This window comes from Rhea pennata, chromosome Z, assembly GCF_028389875.1.
Source record: "Rhea pennata isolate bPtePen1 chromosome Z, bPtePen1.pri, whole genome shotgun sequence".
NCBI classification, from domain to species: Eukaryota; Metazoa; Chordata; class Aves; order Rheiformes; family Rheidae; genus Rhea; species Rhea pennata.
Window position 1 is genome coordinate 5,315,827 of NC_084702.1, and position 22,794 is coordinate 5,338,620.

The 22,794-nt window shown below is 38.5% G+C and overlaps 1 protein-coding gene across 1 annotated transcript; it reads right to left on the minus strand.

Moving 5' to 3' along the window:
• Positions 1 to 1,396: 1,396 nt before the first annotated feature.
• LOC134153467 (tetraspanin-3-like) lies at positions 1,397 to 2,245 on the minus strand. The gene has a single exon (XM_062599687.1). It carries the CDS (start codon positions 2,243 to 2,245, stop codon positions 1,397 to 1,399), a length of 849 nt encoding a protein of 282 aa, XP_062455671.1.
• Positions 2,246 to 22,794: the final 20,549 nt, after the last annotated feature.

Below are 22,794 nucleotides of genomic sequence, written 5' to 3' on the forward strand. Positions count from 1 at the left end.
CTGCAACAATCAGGCACAGGTCGCAGCTGGACAGGCATCTTGACTGGTAAGCTGCCCCTTTTATTCCCCTCTTCCCATCTCTCCCTTTTCCTGTGCTTGCACTGCCCTGTCTACCTTCATCTCTCCCTTTCAGGGGGGACCTTTGTGTCTTTCCAAATGGAACATGGGTACTTAATTGTTTTCTGACTGTTGGTCCCAGTTTTGCCAAATCCATACGCAACTTTGATCTTTCTTGTACTGTTAGCTAGTTATCTCAGTGTTATCAAGTTATTCAGCGCTGCATGGCTCTACTCCCCTAAAGACTGTAGTACTCCCTCTGTGAAGGTTACTGTCTTTCGCGTAGCTCCCTCTTAGTTAACTGTGAAATTCAGCCACATCTCGTGACACTATTTGTAATTTTTGTTAGCTTCTCACTTTGCTTTCTCTTAAGTTGAGCAATTATTGTGACATGGCCAGTAGTTTCTCATGTTTTTTTTCATTTAAGCAAACTGCAGGCCAGGGCCTAGTTAGCTGCCTGCATACCTTAGGGAAAAACAGCATGTTGCTCCTGTCATTCAAGAAAGCATAACCAATTTTTCAGAAAAGGAGGACTGACTGTTTTGCCACAGAAAGTTACAGTCCTTATTCCATGGGAATATGTAAATTCACCTGCTGTTCACCTAATGAGATAACTATACCTCCCACTGTACATCATCTTGTTACTTTGTTGCTATTAACCATATCTTCATCATTAAGGGAGTATTTTTTACCATTTTAAAAAATATGTATTTTTAAATACTTCATTTACTAGGTTACCATTGCTAAGTTCATAATATATTCCAATATGTATATGTGTATATGTCTATACCCAGAGAGAGAGTGTGCATATTTGGTGGGACTAATAGCAAATACTGCAAAGTAAATTTAATTTGAAAAATAATGTTTGAAGGGGATTCTGAATGGCTTCTTACAAAAACATTAAGAGACTAAACAGTAGAAGTTTGAACATAAAGAGTCTGTTCTTTAATTATTCTCCTTGATTCTAATAAAGTTAAGATGTATCTCAAGAGTTTTGACAATGGCCTTGCACTATAAAGGGCTTGCCTTGACTGAAAGCAAGAGTACTTACCACTTTCTTATTCCCCTCAGAGGTTTTATATTTGTTTATATTAAACACCCTCTCCTGACTGTTCAGACCCTCAGCAGTAAGACTTTTTGTAGGCTGATTATGGAACAAGAAATGGAAGAACAATCTATTATTCTAATATTAAAGAAAATAAAAATAACAGTGGTTGAAGAGTTTGGTTTATGTGCAAATATATTTTGAAAAGAAAAGTTTTGTTTTAATACAATTGTAATTGATACAGAACCAAACAAACCCAAAATGAAGTCAGCAATGTCACCAGCATGTGAAGGCCTATGAGAAGGTAGCAGAGTCCAGAATTCGGAGGTCTTGGAAGGGCTGATGCCTCATGAGGATGCCATTGCTGAAACCAGCCAACATCTCCAAGACACTTAGCACGGCACAGCACCAAAATATATAGAGCATAACAAAACGCAATTGGTCTTCCAGCTTCCTTAAACAGCCTTCCTGAAAAAGTTGCTCCAGTTGACATAAGTCACCCCTACAATGAGAATATGTCGCCTTACAACAGCTTTCAGGGACGCATGCTTTCTCAGTTGGAAGGTGCCAAGAAACAGTTGCTGCTGTTAACCAGTCTGTGTAGTTTTGGATCCCACAACACTGCAGCTTCCTCTGGATTTTATCCACAGCTCTACTGAGAGGATTCTCAGAATATGGCCCATTGTACTGATAGAAGAGGTGACCCATAGTGCTTTTCAGCTCAGAAGCCACCCTAGTAGAGTAAATCTGTGCCAGAAGAGCTGAAGATGTTTCTAGACAGAGAAGTATTAGCAGCAAGTACATGAGCACACCTTGCCGATAGCGGGAACTCTTAGCAGAAATAGAAATAGCCAAAATACCAGTGGGTAGCAGGACAAATGCAGCTGCAATAGCCAGCCAGCCTGGAAGAGGCAAAAAAGACTCCTGAAGGAAACATTTGTAGTTCTTGTACATGAGGATCACAAAAGCTCCACCAAAAGCCAAAGCTGCAGCAGCCCCCCATAAAACAAGACCAAGGAACATCAACAGAGTTCGAGCAAAGGATCTGATCCAAGAATCTTCCAAGCAATGAAAAGACATCACAAAAGTTCTAACCATCTTCATTCTGCTCATCCCTTGAGACCCAAGGCTCACTACCACCATTTGAGAAGCCTCCACACTGCTCTTCAGGTGTAGCAGATAACACCTCCACCCAAAAACAGCTTCCAAGAGTCTAAAGCCAATGACATTCCCTCAGCACAAAGAGTAGGCTGTACAAGAGCAATTCACATCTTATCACAGCTATTGCTTGTTCAGTGCAGCTTGCAAAAATCAGATGGCCAATGAAGAACTTGCTAACGAGAAGTTACTTATCTTGCTGCCGGTGAAGGCATATTTGCTTGAAAGCTGAGCATAGCTAGAAAAAGGCTATAGTCCTTACTCTGCTTACATTGATATAAGAGCTAAACAGAAAGAAATGATGAAAACAGTAGTCAGCAGTGTGGGTCTGGACCACTTAGACTACCCCGGGTAATCCAACTGCAAATCCTACAGCAGCAGGCAAGATGGCAATAAATGTATAGATCAGTGAGACTTAGGAAGGAGTAACTTAAGCAGTTATTCAATCAAGGAGCTCCGTAGGTAACATTCACCTAAATTTTTTATCCTTCACAGTATATTTACCATTCATTAGATTTTTATGATGGATATAAGAACATTATGTTAATAATATTTTGCCCATGTTTACTCAGCAAGTAGAAAGCTTTCCTTATATATTTTACACATATAGGAGTTTGCAGTTACACCTGGATGAATTGTATCGCCTAAATTTGCATTACCAGTAATTTGACTGAGAGCTATAGTAACTGAATACAAATAGCAATGACTGCATTAATTTTTTTAATGCATAGAGAGACTGAGTTATATACACTAAATTACTTGAGAATATTTACGAAGAGAATCAACATCACCCATTAGGTGACAGAAAAAAAGAGATATTTCCTAAGCATATGATACACAATAGCCAAGTAAGACAGTAAACTTGTGTAAAACTTGGCACAGCTGCCAGGACTTAAATTCCAGGTCGATCAATGGCTCCCCAATTGTCTATATGACTTCCCATAACATCTTCCTTTCTCAAAATTCAGAACACAACTAGTGCTATATGCAGACTTACATAAGGGTGAAAAAGAGAAACAATCCTAATTTTCAGAAATTTGAGTACCTGCAAACCTTTCTAAAAATTAGTGTTCAGATACCTGGAACCTTGCAAAGTCTTATCAAAGCTGACAATTACCAGGCATTTGGTAAGTGTTGTTATATGTCATATGCATACATAGATGTTGGACAGGTCCCCATTAAAATGTATTTTTATATGCTATACAAACACGTCAAAGCTAAATATTTTGGAATGAGATACATAGCTTTTGTTTTCAATCTTACCGTTAACAGAAATTAGCATGCAGTGATTGGCTTGTTAAATCTTTCAGAGCTGTTCTAGGACGTGTGTTTTTCTACAATTCGTCTCTGAAATTTGCACCCACTCTCATTCTTGTTCAGCTTCCTGCTCTCCCTAACCCTTGAGCACTGGAGATTTCAGTGTCATTCACATACTTTCTTGAATGCTGTTTTCTCTGATTGCTGTGATGCGTATCTGTGAGTGGGAGAAGAGAGGAACAGGAAGGATTTCCCCTCGCAGTTACATACACAGACAACTTCATAGATTTAATATTTCCAAGCGAAAAAGACTTTAAAAATGTATCGGAAAAGTATAAAAAATACCATGAAGAGTAACAGCAAACTGCTTGCTTATTGATCATTTGCAAGCTTAGTGAAAAGAGCACACAAACCTGCTTCTTTTTTTTTTTCGCCTTCTCTCATGCCTATAGAACTTAATTAAATATTTAAGAATTGAGTTACAATACTATTTACTTTTAGTTTATTATTCAAGCTTTGAAATGCATTAGAAATACTGCTCACTTAGCCCTATATGGAGAACTGTGTGCCTGCGTGCAAGAGCAGGGAGCCATCCACACAGAAGTTATTACAGAAGTCAGGACTTTCACAGCAAAATAAGCAGACACAAGTGTCCATGTGCCTGTTTATCCTTCACAGGAATCAGAAACACTGACATTGAAAATTAACTGAGAACCAGTTTCCAGCCAAGAGCTCTCAGTGCCTAGTGCCATCTGGAGGCTCAAGCATACATCACATGATGTAAGAAATTACCGCAGTAAAGATGAATATTGGCATGGTCGCCCAAAATGCAGTAAGTAAAAGAGAGCTTCTACTTGGATTTTTTGTTGTTGTGTAAAACAGGCAAGATAAAAGAAGAGCAAAAAGTGATTATCTGGGCCCTGGGGGTTCTCCAGAGACATAACTGGCACCTTTAACAGCCCTGCACTTGTTCTGCCCTGCATTTTACCCACATATGCAGCCACAGACTTGATAAAAGCAATGAGTGGGTATACCACAAAGAGAAGGTAACATGACAAAGAGAATGTTGATAGAGTAGAATAGAAATGCTCATCTATTTTCTTTCCAGTAAAACACAATAAATGCTGTCCTTGCTTTCTCTGAAGTTGTTTGTGCTTACGAACTGATAAGTATTGAAATTCAAATTTGGATATAACAGATAATACATCTTAGATAAACTACCTTCTGATTTGCTATGAAGGAATAATCCTACAAGTTAAATAAAATGCCAGGTGGTTTTTTTTCTTTCTTTTTTTTTCTTTTTTTTCCCCATTTTTTATTCTAATAAGCTAAGATTAGTATTGAACTCTTCTTGTGAGCTAATAAATACAGAGAGGTTTTTTTCACACAGGTCTGTCACATGGAACAGAGATATGGCAAGTCAGCACCGTGTTTTGTAAATATAAGGTAGGCAGATGATAAGGCTCATTTTAAATGACATGAAATGCCATAGTGATTGATCAGAAAGCACATCTGAGCTCTTGCTGTGATGAGCAACAGTTCGAAGTAGGATGGTGAGCTGGTTCCTTTGGATTTCTGTGAGCAAGAGGAGATCAAGAGGCAACCAAGAGGAAATTTACGTTGGATCAGGGCAGTTAGACAAACCCATTTAAATACAATATAAACTTCATAAACTGTCACAGTAACAGAAAATAGCTCTAAAGCTGACTTAAAACAGTTTGCATTGCCTCAGGAACCCATGCAGAGATTATTTTTTTTTTATCTAGATCTTTTTTGTCCCTTTATCATTTGTCCATTTCACATTTATCCATTTCACATTTGTTTATCCATTCCACTAGGTAAAAGTGCCCTTGAACTGGCTGCACTTGAGGTTTAGAACATGATTTAAAGCTCCCGTTAGATTAAATCATATCAGTTTCTAAATCCATTGTAATTTATAATAAACAGGATCGAGGTGCTTTAATCCTAATTGTCCAATGGGATTAGTGAGTAAAAAGACAGAAAGTAAATAGGAAACCAAACACTTTTTTTTTGTCAACCTCACCCAGCTCAGTTTTTTATATTAAGCTTCCCTTCCCGCCTCCCTACTGCTTCCCTTCCACCCAGCAGCTGGAAGCTCATGTGCAATTCAACAGGGTCAGCAGATCAGAAAAAAAGAGTTAGCAGACTAATAAAATGTGTTGGCAGATCACAAAAAAAAGTATTAAATTGTTATCATTGGTTTCATTTTCTCCTTTACTAACCTTAACCTTGACCTCTGAACATGAGTGTGTATTTTTTTAGAACAGGATATATTCCTTACATTATTTATTATTATTTTCCAGCTTACAAGGAAAGCCCTGACTGGGTATAAAGTACAACAAATGAATTTTGTTTTCAATCCAAAATTAAAACCTTTGAATCTTTCAAATCTAACCATATGAATTATTAGCAGTTAGTTGAAATGCCATATAACAGGAGGACTCGGTAACACTCAGAAATCTATTTTTATAAAACTTGGAAGCTCCAAAGAGTTCTATTGATTCCTTATGAGACATGTCATAATACAAGATCATTCTATCCCAGTATGAAACGCTGAAAAATTCTGACTCGACCCTGATTCTACAGTTTCTGCCATACACAAGTAGTTGCCTTAGTAACCAAGGTCAGATGATGATGATGCATTGCATGAGACTAGTATCTTTCATGGAAGGTTTGAAGCCAGCAGAGAAGATATGATTGTGACCTCCTATTGATGGAGAAAATGTATGCTTCACAATTACTGGTTTACCATTGTACAGCTGTTTCAGCTAAAGCCAATCAAATATTTACCCCTGCCTCTAATTTCGCTACCAAAGCTGGCCTTTTTTGTTACTGAAGAGTATCACCAAATGCTTTCAGAGGTTTTATTTTTAATCCAGATTTCCACTGGTATTGAAAATAACGGGAATCGTTATATATATAAATATATATACACATACATATATATATACACACACACATACATATATATACACACATACATTCATATTTATACATATACATGTTTCCTTCTTCCTTTTCTGAAATTAACTCAACAGTAGAACTAAAACTTTTTGCTTTATTTTGCCCCCCCCCTTTTTTTTGCATTTTTTCATCTTACTTTTTGCCAATTTTATTGGCACATTTATTGGAACTGTAATGGATATTGCCTATTAAAAAAGAATTAAAAAACCAACAATCAAAACTTCTTTCTGCATTTCTGTCATTTTGGAACTTCAGAAGTTGAAGAAGGTTTTAAAAGACACAGAATGGAAAAAGAATTGTTTTTTTTTTAAGGGACACTGTTTTCTTAATAGCCTTGTGAAAACTTTATTTGGAAGTGGGTAAACTGTGTAAAGGCCTTACAAGAGGCCTGCATTTCTCAGAAGTTCCCCAGAAGAAAACTTCTCCCCTGAATCTCCTCAGAGAAAGGAATCTTTGTAAGATGCATTTTTCTGAAGAGAAAGCTTCCATCCAAAACTTGGACTCCTGCTAGGCCAGCATTCTCAATGGTGTTACATAAGAAACCACAGGCAAACCATGGCAATGCTGTGGATGACACCCACAAAACCTTCTGTCTGTGACCACTTTGCATCATGTTCTGAATGAATCTATTTGTACAGACTAAAATCTTTGCCATAAATCAGTCACTTGAGAATAGAAGTTTGGAAATCTTTTTTCTTTTCTTTCTTCTTCTTTCTTTTTTTTTTCTTTTTTTTTTTTTTTTTTTTTTTTTTTTTTTTTTTTTGGTACTCCAAAATCTATGGCATCTAGCATAAAGCTTTCAAATAATTTAGGTCATGAATCTGAAAATCAGTTAATTTCAGGACTCTAAATTGTTTAAGTGGTTTTGCAAATGTTGCTTTTGGATACTCCATTTCTAGGAGAAAGGAGGTCTCTGAATGCTCTTTGAGCGCCCCAAAACTTCGGCCATAAGTCATCAGGGTTCACGACAATAAGGAAACCATGATCCTATTATTGATTTTACAGTATAAGTTAAATCTCAAAGTCTATTTGTTACTTGCACCATTTCAGCAGAGATATATTTGTTCTAAGTGTTGTGCTTTCTTGTAACTAGCTATTCAAAACTAAGATAAAGAGGAGATAACCAAGATATACAAAATCATACTTATTTTTTTGATTCTGTGGTAATGATTGTATGCAAAAAGTTGTTGATTAAACTGTTCACTTGAGTAGGCATTATAAAAAAACAAAAAGTATTTCAACAGTGAAGATGGAATGAGCAGAGGATTACCTCTAAAATATTTGGTCTGGCCTGAGACAGACTCAGCAGTTGTCTTTTAAGTTGTGTGCACTGGATTGATGCAAGCAACTAGTCAGACTTCTTCAGACCTCTAATAGACTCACCTGAATGAGCTTTACACAGCTTGTGCTTCATGAACTCATCTATGAGATGTAGGCTGACAGGGTTTAGGTTCTTCTAGTGAATAACTAATTCCTTTTTCAGTTCATTGACTGAAGAAAAATCAATGAACACATTCATTTTGTGTGTTTGTGACAAAGGATAAAAAATTCAGCTTTTCCACAAGACATACCAGTAAAGAATCTTGTCAGTGTACAAGGCATCTGAAAATTTAGCCAGGTGAAAGTGACGGGAGTATTTAAGATAGTTCTTTTCTATTTTTACAGACATAGTACTAAGCAAACATATATTGATGTAAGTTCTTATCATATCAGGTTTTATAGTGACTTAGTAAAGAATTTATTTTTTATTGCTTTACCTAAATCATGATAGAAGCATTTTAAATTGCAATCTTGTCAGAATTAGTCTTACAACAAATTTCAAAGAAGTGGAATCAGTTTTGATAGGATTTTATGCATTTCTATTCAGATGAATGGAAATACAGAATACATTTTCAGAATACATTTTCTTTTGAAAGAAAAATGAAACAAAAGCAAAGATATTTGCAATTTATTTCTATTTACAATCCCTCTACTGAATAATTACCTTAAAGAGACATTCTGCTTTTAAGTATAGGAATTGTCACTAATGTGGAAAGGGCCTGTTAAGTTTGAACTCATAACAGCATCTAAATGTAAAAACAAAAGCAAGCAAATGAGAATATGTTCGAATGTGTAATGTAACATTACCTTTAAGAGAGAAAATGTGAATGCTAGTTTAGGGGCATTTACTAGCTTTCAAACCTAGCAACAGGCATCCTGGCCTCAGTTTTCCCTGGGAAGATTTTTCAAGCATAACTGCATGTCATTAGAGGACTTTTTGGAAAGCATAGTGAGGTTCACCTTTTAAGTCTAAGGCTTCCATTCCACAATATCCTGGCAGTCCAGAGGCACTGTATTTTATCTCACAACACTTTGACAGATATGATTATTGTAATCTAAGTGCATTCTTCAGCATCATCTAGCAGAACTGAACGCCAAGATGTGCACAGCTTGAGAAAGCCTAGGAAACACTGTGGGAAAGGAAAGACCTAGAAGATATTGCTTTCTTGTCCATGGCACAGTTTGGAGTACCTTTTGATCAGCCAGCATTATAGCCATGACTGAACTCCAGTTCAAGCATGAAGATCTGTGCTGATATACACGGAGGCATATGAGATGCAGTTACACAAGGATGAGGCTGAACTGACTGATTACCGGGCAGATTTGAAGGAAAAGCAGTGTGGATAAATGTTACACAAATACTTGCTTCCACTGAATGTAGCTGCTTGTGAAACAGTCAATGACAGAGAGTGTAGTTACTGAATCAGGAAAAAGCCTAGAAAAAAATACTGAGAGAAAAAAATATTAACACACATTTTCTTTTTAAATATTACTTCAGAAAGTTTTTTAGGGTTGCCTGTAATAAAAAAAAAAAAAAAAAAAAAAAAAAAAAAAAGAAGAAGAAGAAGAAGAAAAGAAAAAAAGAAAAAAGAAAGAAAAGAAAAATCATTTCTCTTTTCCTGATTTGCATTGCTAGTATTACAATCACTCAGGACTCAACAGAAAATAATTCTAGAATTATGGTAATAATGGTAGTCTTGTTTTTTCAGAGAGAACAAAATACCAAATTATTCAGGGCTACCATGAGCTTCCATCCAAAATAAGTATTTATGTTTAGCCTAACTTCTCCTTCTACCTAACCTCTACACTCACCCACCAAGTACTATGACAAACTGCAGTGTATGTATGTACGTGTTGATTAGACAATTGGGGGGATTCATAATCCCTGCTAACCAAAGGGGCAACATTGTACGGCTTGTATAAATTTCTCATCTCTCAGTGTTCATTTTGTGAATGAACATAGGAGAAATCTTGGACTGGAACAGCTAATAGAAGTCAGAAATTCGTGATACTTGCCCTTTTTAAATAGTCAGTGTATATCTAATTAGGCAAAAAAATCTTCCTTGTGAAATCCTCTTGCATCCATTCCAACATTTATGTGACATTTCACTGGTGTCTATTCTAGTCCAAAATCCGGAATGCATGGAACTGAGCATTCAAATGAGGTGGTAGTTACAGTTTTGTGCATGCCAGGAGCCTGTCTGGCCTCCCTCAACACAAGTTCAAATGGTGAGGAACCTATCTGCCATTTAATAACAGCCCTTGGAGGCATGCAGGTAGGACATCTGCAACAGGAAAAACATCCTACCATTCCTGTCAATGCTTTACCAGCAGTGGAGATAACCAGGCAGTTTCAATTTCTTCGCATCACACCAACGTATTTCCCCAACACTGAATTCACTTTAGAAATAAATTTATATTTACAGACCTGTCGAGAAGTGGAATACGTAAGGAATTATTGTAGTGATTAAAACTCCAGTCTCCGTAAAATGCGATAATGTGACTGACAGATAGCTTTGGTAGGGAAACTTTTGTGCAATGCAGAGGAGGGAAGGGGTGATTGCTTGAACCTTCCACAATTTGTTCTGGCACAAGCTTTTCCCTCAGCAGCTTCTTCTTCTATGGCACTGACAGAGACTGTGCAAAATGCCAGAAAGTAAGTGGGATGGACAGTAGGAGAGATGGGAATTAAAGCCCTTCATATCCTTTGCAGCTGTAATAGTAACAAATGCCTTCAAGTGCAAACTTTCAAGGTGTCTTTCCTCTGACTATTTGCATAACTTTTGCCAAGTGGCAGTCCCATTCATTGTAACAACAAAAATACAGCAATCTTCAATTCATCAACAGCTGTCACTTCAACATATGGTTGAAAAATACTGAAATAATGCACTGGAAAGATGATAGAACCCATGGGAAAAAACAGGGTTAAAATCCCCAATAGTTACTCAGGAATAAATCTAAATCCTAGAAAATACACACTCTTTCTATATTTGCATTGGTTCCTTTCACTTAATTAACTTGGTTTATTCCACATAAATAATTATTACTAATGCCCTGCACCAGTGTATCTTGTTTAATTAAACACATTTCCAATGTTTCAAGGATGCGATTGAGCAAGGAGCTTTCTATGAATGTCACAGTTTTCTTCAGGGAAAGGACCAGACCTTCTCTCTCACTCTTTCCACATTTCTGGATTTGACCCAAGGAGGAAGGAATCTGGCTGCCCAGAATAGGTTTTGGAGAGTAGGTGAGAAAAAACGAGTGGGTCTCCCTTCTCTCAGATAGCAGACAGCAGGGGATTTCTAGCTGCTCCATGAGGTAGTCCGTAGCAGTAAACTGTATGTTTATATCAATTATTTTTTAAAAAAATCTTTTTAGTGAAGTTATGCTGAAAGGTTTGTTAGTAGCTGGTAATTAAACTGTTAATAATAAAATACTATTCTCAGAAGTAAGTAGATCTCAGATATTTTGATTCATGTCTTTGTTCAACAGTGGTTTTTTGGGACAAATTTTCAGGTAGCAAAGAATACTCACCAAATGCAAAACACATCTTCCAGAAAGATTAAAGCAGTAGAAACTGAAAGCAATGAAATGATCTTTGATATATTTTGAAAGGCTGAACCCAGAGGAAAACATGAAGAAGCACTGATGACAGAGATAACCAAGCAGGCAAAACCAGCGCATTAAAGCAGACTTACTGTTTTTTTAATCATATTCTCGCACTGACAAGTGCTTCTGGGAAGGCAAATTATAGAAAAGGAGGCAAATGAAAAGTGGTAGTAAACTGGAATCCTTCCAGTGGTTTCACATCTGATAGAGAAGTGTCCATTATAAGATCTCTAACCTCATAAAAATTCTTGTGAATGGAAGAAAAAAAAAGAAAAATAATCCAGAATTACTGGGTAATAAAAATAATCAATATATCAGATTTTTCCTATAGAAAAATATAGATAGATATTTTAATAAGTTTAAGCTGGGATCTGAAACTAAAACAAGGAATTGGCAGATTCTAGAAAAATCCAACTATTTTATTGCATCCATCTCAATGAGCAAAAAGTCACCAAAGAGGGGAAGGGACAGGTAACCTGAGAGGAACGCTACAACTTTGTCCAAGTATGCAGAGATGGATCAAGGAAGGCCAAAGCCTATCTGAAGCTGAATCTTGTGAGAGATGTCAAAGACAACAAGAAAGGCTTTAAATACATCAGTAGAAAAAGAAAGACTAGGAGAAATGTGGCCCAGTTGCAGAATGGGAGGGAGGGTTTTGGAAAAAGTCTCAGAGCAGCTCAAGTGACAGTCTGGGAGTTGGCTTGTAGTCTATTATTCCTAAAATTGCACTTATCTTTTGTAAGCAGTCTTTCTTTAATATGTGTTTGCATTGCTTATTCCTTCTGCATGATGTCTCCTGTCCGGGTTACTAAGCCTCCATCTCACTTTCACATGTTCACTTTAGCTTATAGACCTTACAAGAGATTAAATGGTTGAGCCTTATTTCCACCTTCTTCTTGGTCATCCTTGAAATCATTGTTCCTTTGTTCCTTTACTTCTCTGGGTTTAGTTCTATATTTAAAGAGTTAGGTATATGTTTAAAGAGCTATTTTTAGCTTAAACTAATTCACTCTCTAATTAAATGTTTAGTTAATTATGTGGCAAGCACTGCTTGCATTTGCAAGATATTGAAGGGGTCAAACAACTAAATTTTCTTTTTCTCTTTTCATTTGGTAATGATGTGCTTGCAGTAGACTATGCTGTGTTACTTGCATTCTATTTCCTTTAAAGGTAGTTTTTTCCTTTTTTTGTCACATACAAAATAATTCCAAAAAATATTAGAATGTGTGGCTACATATATTCAGAAGACTGCTAATGGTGCATACTTTGGATTGCCTATTTTGCTTGATTAAATGCTGTTATTTTTATTAGTACTACTACCTTTATAATGTTTTTCCTGTCTACTTGGTGGTCTACAAATCCAGAAAGTATCATAGCATAGCATAGCATAGCATAGCATAGCATAGCATAGCATAACATAACATAACATTACATAACATAACATAACGTAACACAACTATTCCTAAACAAAGAGCATGCAATCTGAGTTAGCATACCGGGTGGAATGACTTTTCATTTATATATTTTTAAATTGACTACATTTCATATTAATGGTTCCTTTTTTTTCCCAACCATCCATTTTAAAAAGCAAATTCTATTAAAGATGTCAATATTTGCAGCTAGTCAAATGCACACAAAATCCAGCCTAAGTAGCCTGCATTTATATGAGTTTATTGTTTAATTTGAAAAAGAGTGAAAATTAAATATAAAAGTGAGCACCTATCTCCACCTGCTAATCTATTCACAAAAATATTATCTACTACATGAATATGCGTTTCTTACACCCCTGCTGATAGACTAATGGTTTCACATTCTTCCAGCATTTAGTTTCTTTTATACTGTTTCCGTATTCGTCAATGTGGGTCATTTTTTAGTTTGGAACCTAAAATGGCTATATACAATGTGTATGTGTGTGCACGTGTGTGTGTATATTAAAATTAGGCAGTCCAACTTTGCCAGCTGTGAGATTTTGATACAGATATGTAGGCTAAGTCTGATCTCATGGGATTTTATCCTATTCCAACTCCATTTCTTGAGACTTCAATGTTATAACTGAGCTCAATGCCAGCTGTCTTATCGTAGAGCTCTGGAAAGTTGTCCCTCCTCTTTCCTTAAGGCTTTAGAACGGAATTATGTGGTCAACTACATAAGTAAATGAAGTTTTTAGAAGTTTATTTTTCTTACGTATAAGACCATAGGGAAAAGACTTCTCTTTGTTCTAGTTCACACAGCAAGATTATTGACCATGAAAAGTAAATTCTAACTCATTAATGTGGATAATCATTAGTTCTTTCATGCAAAAAGTGTGTGGGGAAGATTTATGATATTCTTTGTGCACACAGAAATTCAAGATACATATTTCCATCTATAGAGAGATCAGAAGCCATTCAAACATTTCAGGTGCATTTCGCTGGAAAATAAAGGCAATTTGATCTACAGTTGTAATGGACCTCTGCATTCTTAAAATATGTATGTGCTCCTGTAGAAGCTGAGGTACAGTCAGATACAAGAGGGAAACATGGAAATCTCCTTTTCCTCCCAAAATCATGAGGGATTTTTCTGTCTTAAAAAATGTACTCTTCTTTCTGATTTTTGGCAAATCAGATTTTGTTTTGATTTGGAAATTACAAATCAAAACACCTTGAAAATGTCCACAGAAGAAAGTGGTTGGGAAAAAGCGCTCACCTCTTTGCAAGTTATCATTTTGATTATATCATGATACCTAATACAGTTAAAAAAATAACTGCAAAATAAAAAGCCATTCATAAATTAATTCTTTAAGTTAAAAAAAAAAAAAAGAGAGAGAGAGAGATCAAAATAGATTTTAAATATGTTTGGAGTTCATCTTCTACATTAAGAAAAATCCAGTAAACAATACAGAATCTCAGAACCACCAAGTAGTTGAGGTTGGAAGGGACCTTTAGAGATTATCTAGTCCAAACCTGCTCAAGCAGGGTCACCCACAGCACATTACCCAGATCTGTGTCCAGACAGTTTTTGAATATCTCTAGAGAAAGAACCTCTCTGGGCAACTCTCTGGGCAACCTCTCTGGGCAGCTGTGCTCTGTCACTCTCACAGTAAAGTTTTTTCTTATGTTCAGATGGAACTTCCTGTGTTTCAGTTGGTGCCTGTGGCCTCTCAACCTGTTGCTAGGCACCGCTACTGAGATGAATCTGCCTTATCCTCTTAAAACTCTTCCCTTCAGATACTTACACAGTGATAAAAACCCTTCTTAGTCTTCTCTTCTCCAGGCTAAACAAGCCCAGCTCTCACAGCCATTCCTCATGAGAGAGATGCTCCAGTCCCTTCATCATCTTCGTAGCCTTACAGTGGACTCTGTCCAGCAGCTCCATGTCTCTCTTGTACTGGGGAGCCCACAGCTAGACACAGTACTCAAGATGAGGCGTCACCAGGTGTGAGTAGAGGGGGAGGATCACTCCGTCAACCTGCTGGCAATACTCTTCCTAATGTTCGCCACGATATACCATTGACCTCCTTTGCCACAAGGACACGTTGCTGGTCCATGGTCAACTTATTGTCCACCAGGACTACCAGTTCCACTTGGAAACTTTGATGAAACTTTATGTTTTAAATTAAAAAGAAACCCCAGATTTTCTATCTGAAGGAAACCTGATGGCGGTAGGTTCAGCGCACTACTCACTGATGTCAGTATCAAATGATTAATAGCCTCTATGACAAATGACAGAGCTTCTTTCATTGTTATCACTTTTTTGTGATAACTTCTGGATAAAGTTTTCAGAAACTTCCTCTGGAAGAAGAAGATATTTTTCATTGAGGTGAAATCTTTTCTTGCATTTTCTTGTTGGTTTTCAGATTTTTTAAGTATCCTTTATTATTTTTGCAAAAGAAGATTCAATGTGTGGAATCAGTGTGTAAGTTAATCGTGCATATTGCACAAGACTATTTTACCCTAAACCAAGGAATATTTCCTTGCAATTTAAGTACAGTAGAATGCTGGAGATGTTCTCCATAAAATAAGATCCAGTTCACGTTAATAAAGTAGAAGAGTATGTAAGAAATACGATACAGCCACTTAGTTACTTGTGTGCACAGCACAGTACGTTAAAAACAGCCTCAAGCAATCTCTTCAGGTTGCTAGCCTGGTAGCTCAGTAAGCACTTGGGAATTCTTGGCAGCTAACCAAACAAAGTGGAGAACTGAAGTTAGTACTGGGGCCTTTGGAAAGAATAAAATGGAGAAGCAGAGATTAAAGAAACTTTGCATGTTATTAGTCTGCTTAGGCTACCACTTTATTCCTCACTACAATCACACTGCTATTCTGCTCTCCTATATAAAGAGGAGAAATTAGAATGATAACACTCCTTAATGAAGCAATTCCATTTCTGAAATGAGAGAGCAATGAGAAAAATTAAGAAAACTAAAATTCCTCTTTTAGGATCATGTTTCTCCCTGATTTGGATTCTCAAAATGCAGTAAAAGCAAGGAGCAGGGATTCATGTATTAGAAACTCAGAGAGGACTATTGTAATTAGGTTACCTCATCACAGACTACAGTGGGAGACACCTTCACAAAGAAAGGGGCTAGTAAATCTAATAAGGGACGTCAGAGCCTCACTTGCCTCACTCATCTCAAATTACTGGTATCCAGCTGCAGAGTTTAGAGGATCTAATCTAATTTGCCCACATTTGTGCACTATGTGGCAGTATGGGGGAGAGCAGTACACAAAGCAGAAAAGGAATTTTGAGGGCCCAATTTTTAAAAACAAGAAAGATGTCAGGCTAATAAATGCGAATGTCTCCTAGCATTTATCCAGTAGGGAAAGGCTCACCATTTTCTGTAAAGTGCGAGTGGCAGCACTTTAATCATTCCTGTGAACCTGGACTTAGTCCCTTCACAAAGTATCCCTGCAGGTCTAAATCAAAGCTGTAGACTAAATTTTTATACTTCTAAATTAGAGGAGGTCCCACCACCCTCCTTTAGAAAAGTGGCCCAGATAGCAGCTGATAAAACAGGCTATCAATATAACAGTACCTGTGAGAGGTAGATCCAAAACTGCTTGGGGGTGGGGGTGAGGGTGTTACGCAAATTGGTCATCTCTCTGGAATATTGCCATTAGCTGGATTAAACAGTAACAAGGGAATTAGAAGACGGGGCCATCCTAAAAAGCAGTGTAAAAGAAGCAAGAACATTTTTATCAGTATAGAACAGGGCAGAGGGCAGCAGAGACAGAACAGGTCTGGCATCAGGAGCAGAGGCCCCAGGCATGCTGAGCACTGTTAGGGCAGGTGGAGCAGCCTCACCATGCCAGAGGTTGCCCGCACCCTACTGCAGCTGTCAGCACAGGAGTTGCTGAGGAGCGACCCCAGGGTGCATCCCTGAGAGCTCGCAGGGCTTCCCTCACCTGGCTGCAGGGCCAGTACGGAGACAGGTACAGCTAGGGAATTCGTTTGACCACACCAGGGCGAAGAATCAGGGACACCCATATGCCTAGGGAAAACTGGTAACCCACACAGCCTTTGAGAGGAAGGCAGTGTGCATGCAAATGTACAAGCACAGATCTGTCTATTCGTACTTGTGTGTACGTGGAGTTACAACTTCTTGGGATTCATTGCAGATGGGTGTTGAGAAGTTTGTGCGTGTCTCCTAACACTTTATAAGTGTCTAGTATTGTGGTTTGTCTGTTATATTGCTACTATTGATCCTGAATATACATAGTTCACTCGTACTGGTTATTTTCATATCATTAATATATCAATAAATCGTGCAATCCTCATTTGGTATTTTTAACAACATACTTTTTCCATGTGATAATTAGGTAGAATTTTCTTCTTTCGTCACATATGCAGGGCTCATTATTTACCAGGAAGGACACTAAGAGTTTCTGATCTCCATGTCTTTGCTATCTTCAGTACATAATCTTCTGATGAAATAAAACCCAACAACATGTATACAATAATATACAAACAACATTTCCAGAGGTTGTTTGTATAAATAAACCCCCACTCCTTAGCATAGGGACATTAATTTAAACAGGTCAAAAAGCAAGTCATTACTTTCTGTCACATTACATTACTGTTCTCAAAATTTCAAAATCTTCTCAAGCCAACTAGATATTGAAGATAAGAAGGCTTCCCCTCCAACTAATATTATTGAATATTCATCACATAAAAATGAGTAAATGTAATGCTATATTTTTTTATGGATTCATAATTACTTTTGCAGATGAAAGTCCTCCTACTCCAAATTATTCTAGGAGAGTATTGCTGTAATTCTCTTCTTTTGATTTCTTCACAGACAAAAGACTCCTTTCTAGATGTTTTGTATAGTACAACAGACAAGGTTACTGCATGAGAGTAGGAGAGTTGAGCTTACTCCTAGAGAGGCAAGTACTTATGCAAAATAGTTTATTTCTGTTTTCTGTTGTTGTATCTCTGTTATTAAAAAGAGTGGATTTTGTAAATTAGATTAGATTATTAATTTTTTGCAACCTGTGATCATTTCTTATCATATGTGCATATAGTATTTGATGAAATAGGGATCTTAAAGATTTTCTACTGTCTAAAATTTGACTGTAAACATTTCATTCCAATAATTCTCATTGTTTCTCCGATGAGAAAATCAGCGACCACAGGAGAAACCTGTCGTCTATCAGCCACACGAGCATGAACATGACCTCCCAGCTGTATTTCACTGTCAATTATAATCTTACTGACCTATCCTGTAGAACATACACTTGTGATAAGACACATTATATGGACTCAGGAAAAAAGAAATAGCTGATTCAATGCAATTTCAGTACCCATGTCACTGGAGCTTTTCTTATCATTAGTGCTAAGGAACCTACATTCAGTTCTCAGCAACCATTTAAACACATTTGCTGTCTGCTATGTATGTAGCAAATCATTTTCCAAATTAAGATTTACAGGCCATTGCTCAGAGGCTTACACTGTCAGACCTAAACTGTCTATGTCTGTCTCTCCAGACATATTTAAAGGCTCACAAAAGCCCATGAACGATAGACTTGAAAAGAATGACATAAAAATTGATAGCAGGCACACAAGATGAATGTGAATGTGAGGTCAAAAAGATAGCACTGTTATCTGTATATGGCTAATATTCAAGGATCGCTTCCTCCAAGCTCAAGAGAGCTGTATTCCAATGAGCAAGAAGTTGAGAAAAGGGGCCAGGAGACATGCTTGGATGAGGAAGGAGCTCCTGGCAAAACTCAAACAGAAGAAGGAAATGCATAGAGGATGGAAGCAGGGATAAACCACTTGGAGCATTATAGGAATGTCATCTGAGTACGCAGAGATGTGGCTAGGATGGTCAAGGCCCAATTGCAAATAAACGTGGCAAGGGATGTCAAGGACAGCAAGAAGGGTTCTTTGCGTACATCAGTAGCAAATGGAAGACTAGGGAAAAGGGGAAGCAGCTGCTGAATGGCTGCTGCTAAGGCCAGCCTTCAAGAATCCCAGGCCCTGCAGACCAGGGAGAAAGCCTGGACTAAGGAAATCTTTCTCTTGCTTGAGGAGGATTGGGTTAGAGATCATTTAGGCAAACTGTCATCCACAACTCCACTGGCCCTGATGAGATGCAGCCACGAGTGCTGAGGGACGTCATTGCTAGGCCACTCTTCTTTATCGTTGAAAGGTCATGGAGAAGAGGAGAGGACTAGAAGAAAGCCATTGCCACTCTAGACTTCAAAAAGGTCAAGGAAGAGGACTGGGGAAACTACGGGACAGTCAGCCTCACCTCCGTCCCTGGAAAGGTGATGGAGCAGCTCATCCTGAATGTCCTTTCTAAGTATGTTGAGGAAAAGATGCTCAGGAGTTGTCAGCACAGATTCAGCAAGGGTTAACCAATCTGATAGCCTTCTGTGATGGCATGACTGGCTGGGTAGATGATGAGAGAGCAGTGGACGTTGTCTCCCTTGACTTCAGCAAGGCTTTCAATGCTCTTCCATAACATCCTCACAGGCAAGCTCAAGAAATGAAGGCTAGGCGAGCAGACAGTGAAGTGGATGGAGAACTAGCTGAATAGTAGATCTCAGAGGATTGTGCTAAGTGGTGCAAGTTCTAGTTGGAGACCTGTAGCTAGTGGTGTCCCTCAGTGTCATTATGGGTCCAATCTTGTTCAACTTATTCATCAATGACCTGGATGAGGTCTGAGGGAGGCTGAGGGAGTGCCCTTTCAGCAGGTTTGCTGATGAGACGAAACCGGGAGGAGTGGCTGATACCCCAGAGGGCTGTGCTGTCATTCAGAGAGATCTAGACAAGCTGGAGAGTTGGGCAGAGAGGAACCTCCTGAAGTTCAACAATCCTTCTACTCTGCTCAGCACTCGTGAGGCTGCACATAGAGTGCAGTGTCCAATTCTGGGCTCCCCAGCACATGGAGCTATTGGGGCAAGTGCACTGAAGGGCTACAAAGATAATGAAGGGAATGGAGCATCTCTCTCATGAGGAAAGGCTGCAAGAGCGGTGCGTGTTTAGCCTGGAGAAGACTGAGAAAAGATCTTATCACTGTGTATGAGCATCTAAAGAGAAAGTGTCAAGAGAATGGGGTCAAGACCCTTCTCAGCAGTAATGCCCAGCAATAGAATGAGAGGTCGTGGACACAAACTGAAGCCCAGAAAGATTTATCTGAATATGAGGAAAAACTTCTTTACTGTCAGGGTGACAGAGCACCAGAATAGGTTGCCCAGAGATGTTGTGGAGTCTCCATCCTTGGAGATATTCAAAAGCTGTCCAAACACAAGCCTGGGTAATGTGCTGTAGGTGACCCAGCATGAGGAGTTGGACTAGATGATCTCCAGAGATCCCTTCTAACCTCGATCATTCGGTGATTCTCTGACTCTATGGTTCTGATTATACGATCCAAAACCAATTAAATAACTTCAATTGTTATGCCAGCTGGGATTTGTTGCATGACCAGGCAATGGTTTGAGAAGTAAGTTTTCAACAAATAGCTAAACTGACATTCCTTAAAATAATACAACTACACAAAGAGAAAATCTACAATAACCTAGTGGGCTGTCTCCAATCCTACTCTGTTTTAAAATTTTCCCCAAATAAGCTACTTGAAGGAACTGCAATATATGCTGTTTTGGGGGAAATATTAAATCCTGCTAATTGGTGAGACAATCTCTCTGACTGTCTCTAAACCTTCTGGCATTTCATAAAATAGACAGAAACAGAATGATCAGTGGACTGTGAGATTATAGTAGAGTAGCAAGAAGGAAATGCAGCACTTGAGGTTTTATTTCTGCTGGGAGGCTAGTGGAGGCTGAAGCAAATGTGATTAGCTTGTACAAAACATGAATGATCTTGAAATGACCTCTGGAGTTCCAGATAAGAAAAGGCAAAAGAAAAGCTTTTCTCTAATAAATTGATGATACTCTGTGATGGGTTCTTGCAGTATGAACTTAATAGCCTCCAACATGAATTTTCAAACATCACTACAACTGATTATTTCCTTCATGTGCTCGTTAATTCCCCAGCTCAAGAGCTTGGGCTGTGGGCTTTTGAGATAGACAGTTAGTCTAATGGGGAAGCTACATTAATTCATTCCATTTTCCTATTTCCCGCTCCCCTTTAAATTCCCGTATTTTAGTAAGTGAACTTTCTACTTTCTAGGTATCACTTCCATTTAAAATCTGCTTGTAAATGCAACTTTTCTTCAGAGAATTCTAGCATAAAGAATATAAAACTAAACATCAAGTAATAATCAGGAAATAGATACATGTTCACTTAAAAGCAAATTTAGATGGAAAGAATGTTAAGATGTTACATTTATATTATTTCAGTTAAAACCAAATTGAAGAACTCTGTCAGATGAAATCCCACCAGTAAAAGTAAAATAAAAATCAATCAATCAAACAAATAAAAAGCTCTAATTGACTTATAGCAACAAGAAAGTCCTGGATGGCTGATCTTATTTGGGGAACCTGCATAAATAATTTTAGCAAAGAATTCTACACCAAAAATTTTATATTAGGATCTTTTGTTATCATGACACTAACTACGATTAAGTCACATACCAGCCCAGGTTTTCCACATGTAGAGATGCTCAATGTGTACACAGTGTGAGATGCTTCTGGGGCATACTGGATCTAATTTTCAGGTGCACTTCAACTAAAGTCTACCTATGCAGTAAGTCTAACATTTCCAAGAAGTATCATATTTCCTGTATGGGAATAATATAGCTGACTGGAGTGCAATTGTAGAGTGTTGTCATCAGTGGCACAGAGTCTAGCTGGAGGCCTGTTGCTAGTAGAGTTCCCCAGGGCTCAGTACTGGCTCCCATCTTGTTCAACCTCCTGAGGTTCAACAGGGGCAAGTGCTGAGTCGTGCACCAGGGGAAACAAACCCTAGCCAGCAGTACAAGCCAGGGGCTGACCTCTTGGAGAGCAGCTCTGCAGAGAAGGACCTGGGAGTGCTGGAGAATGACAAGGCTGACCATAAGCCAACAATGTGCCCTTGTGGCCAAGAAAGCCTATGGTATCCTGGAGTGCATTACGAAGACTTTTGCCAACAGGTGGAGGCAGGTGATCCTGCCCCTCTCCTCCGCCCTAGGGAGGCCTCATCTCAAGTACTGCATCCAGTTGTGGGCTCCCCAGGACAAGAGAGACATGGAGCTACTGAAGAGAGTCCTGTGTAGGGCTATAAAGATGATCAGAGGGCTGGAACATCTGTCCTATGAGGAACGGCTGCGAGAGCTGGGCCTGTTTAGACTGGGGAAGAGAAGACTGAGGGGGGATCTTATCAATGTGCCTAAGTACCTTAAGGGAGGGTGTGAAGGGGATGGGGACAAACTCTTTTCAGTTGTCCCGTGTGACAGGACAAGAGGCAATGGGCGGAAATTGAAGCACAGGAAGTTCCTCCTGAATGTGAGGGGGAATTTCTTCCCTGTGAGAGCAACAGAGCACTGGACCAGGTTGCCCAGAGAAGTTTTGGGGGTCTCCTTCTCTGGAGATCTTCAAAACCTGCCTGGATGCAACCCTGTTTACCATGCTGCAGGTGCCCCTGCTTGAGCAGGGGGGGTTGGACTAGATGATCTCCAGAGGTCCCTTCCAACCTTACCTTACCAATTTTGTGATATATGGATCTCCAGGTTTGTCACACAGTCAGAGGTGAGGGGAAGAAGTACTACTAAGTGGCTTCCTCAGAGTTTCAGACAACCAGAAATCTCTTACCCAGACTAACTACTAACTACATGTATACTGCTACTGTTTGCAAAGTGACATATGAGCATCAGTTCTAATTTCTATTTCTCAATTTTGTCTCTAGAGAACAGAAGCTTTTCCATAGAATATTAATTGCACTCCAGTTCAACACTGCAGTTGAACACCTCTGACACAAGAAAAATGTCATACTAAGATAGG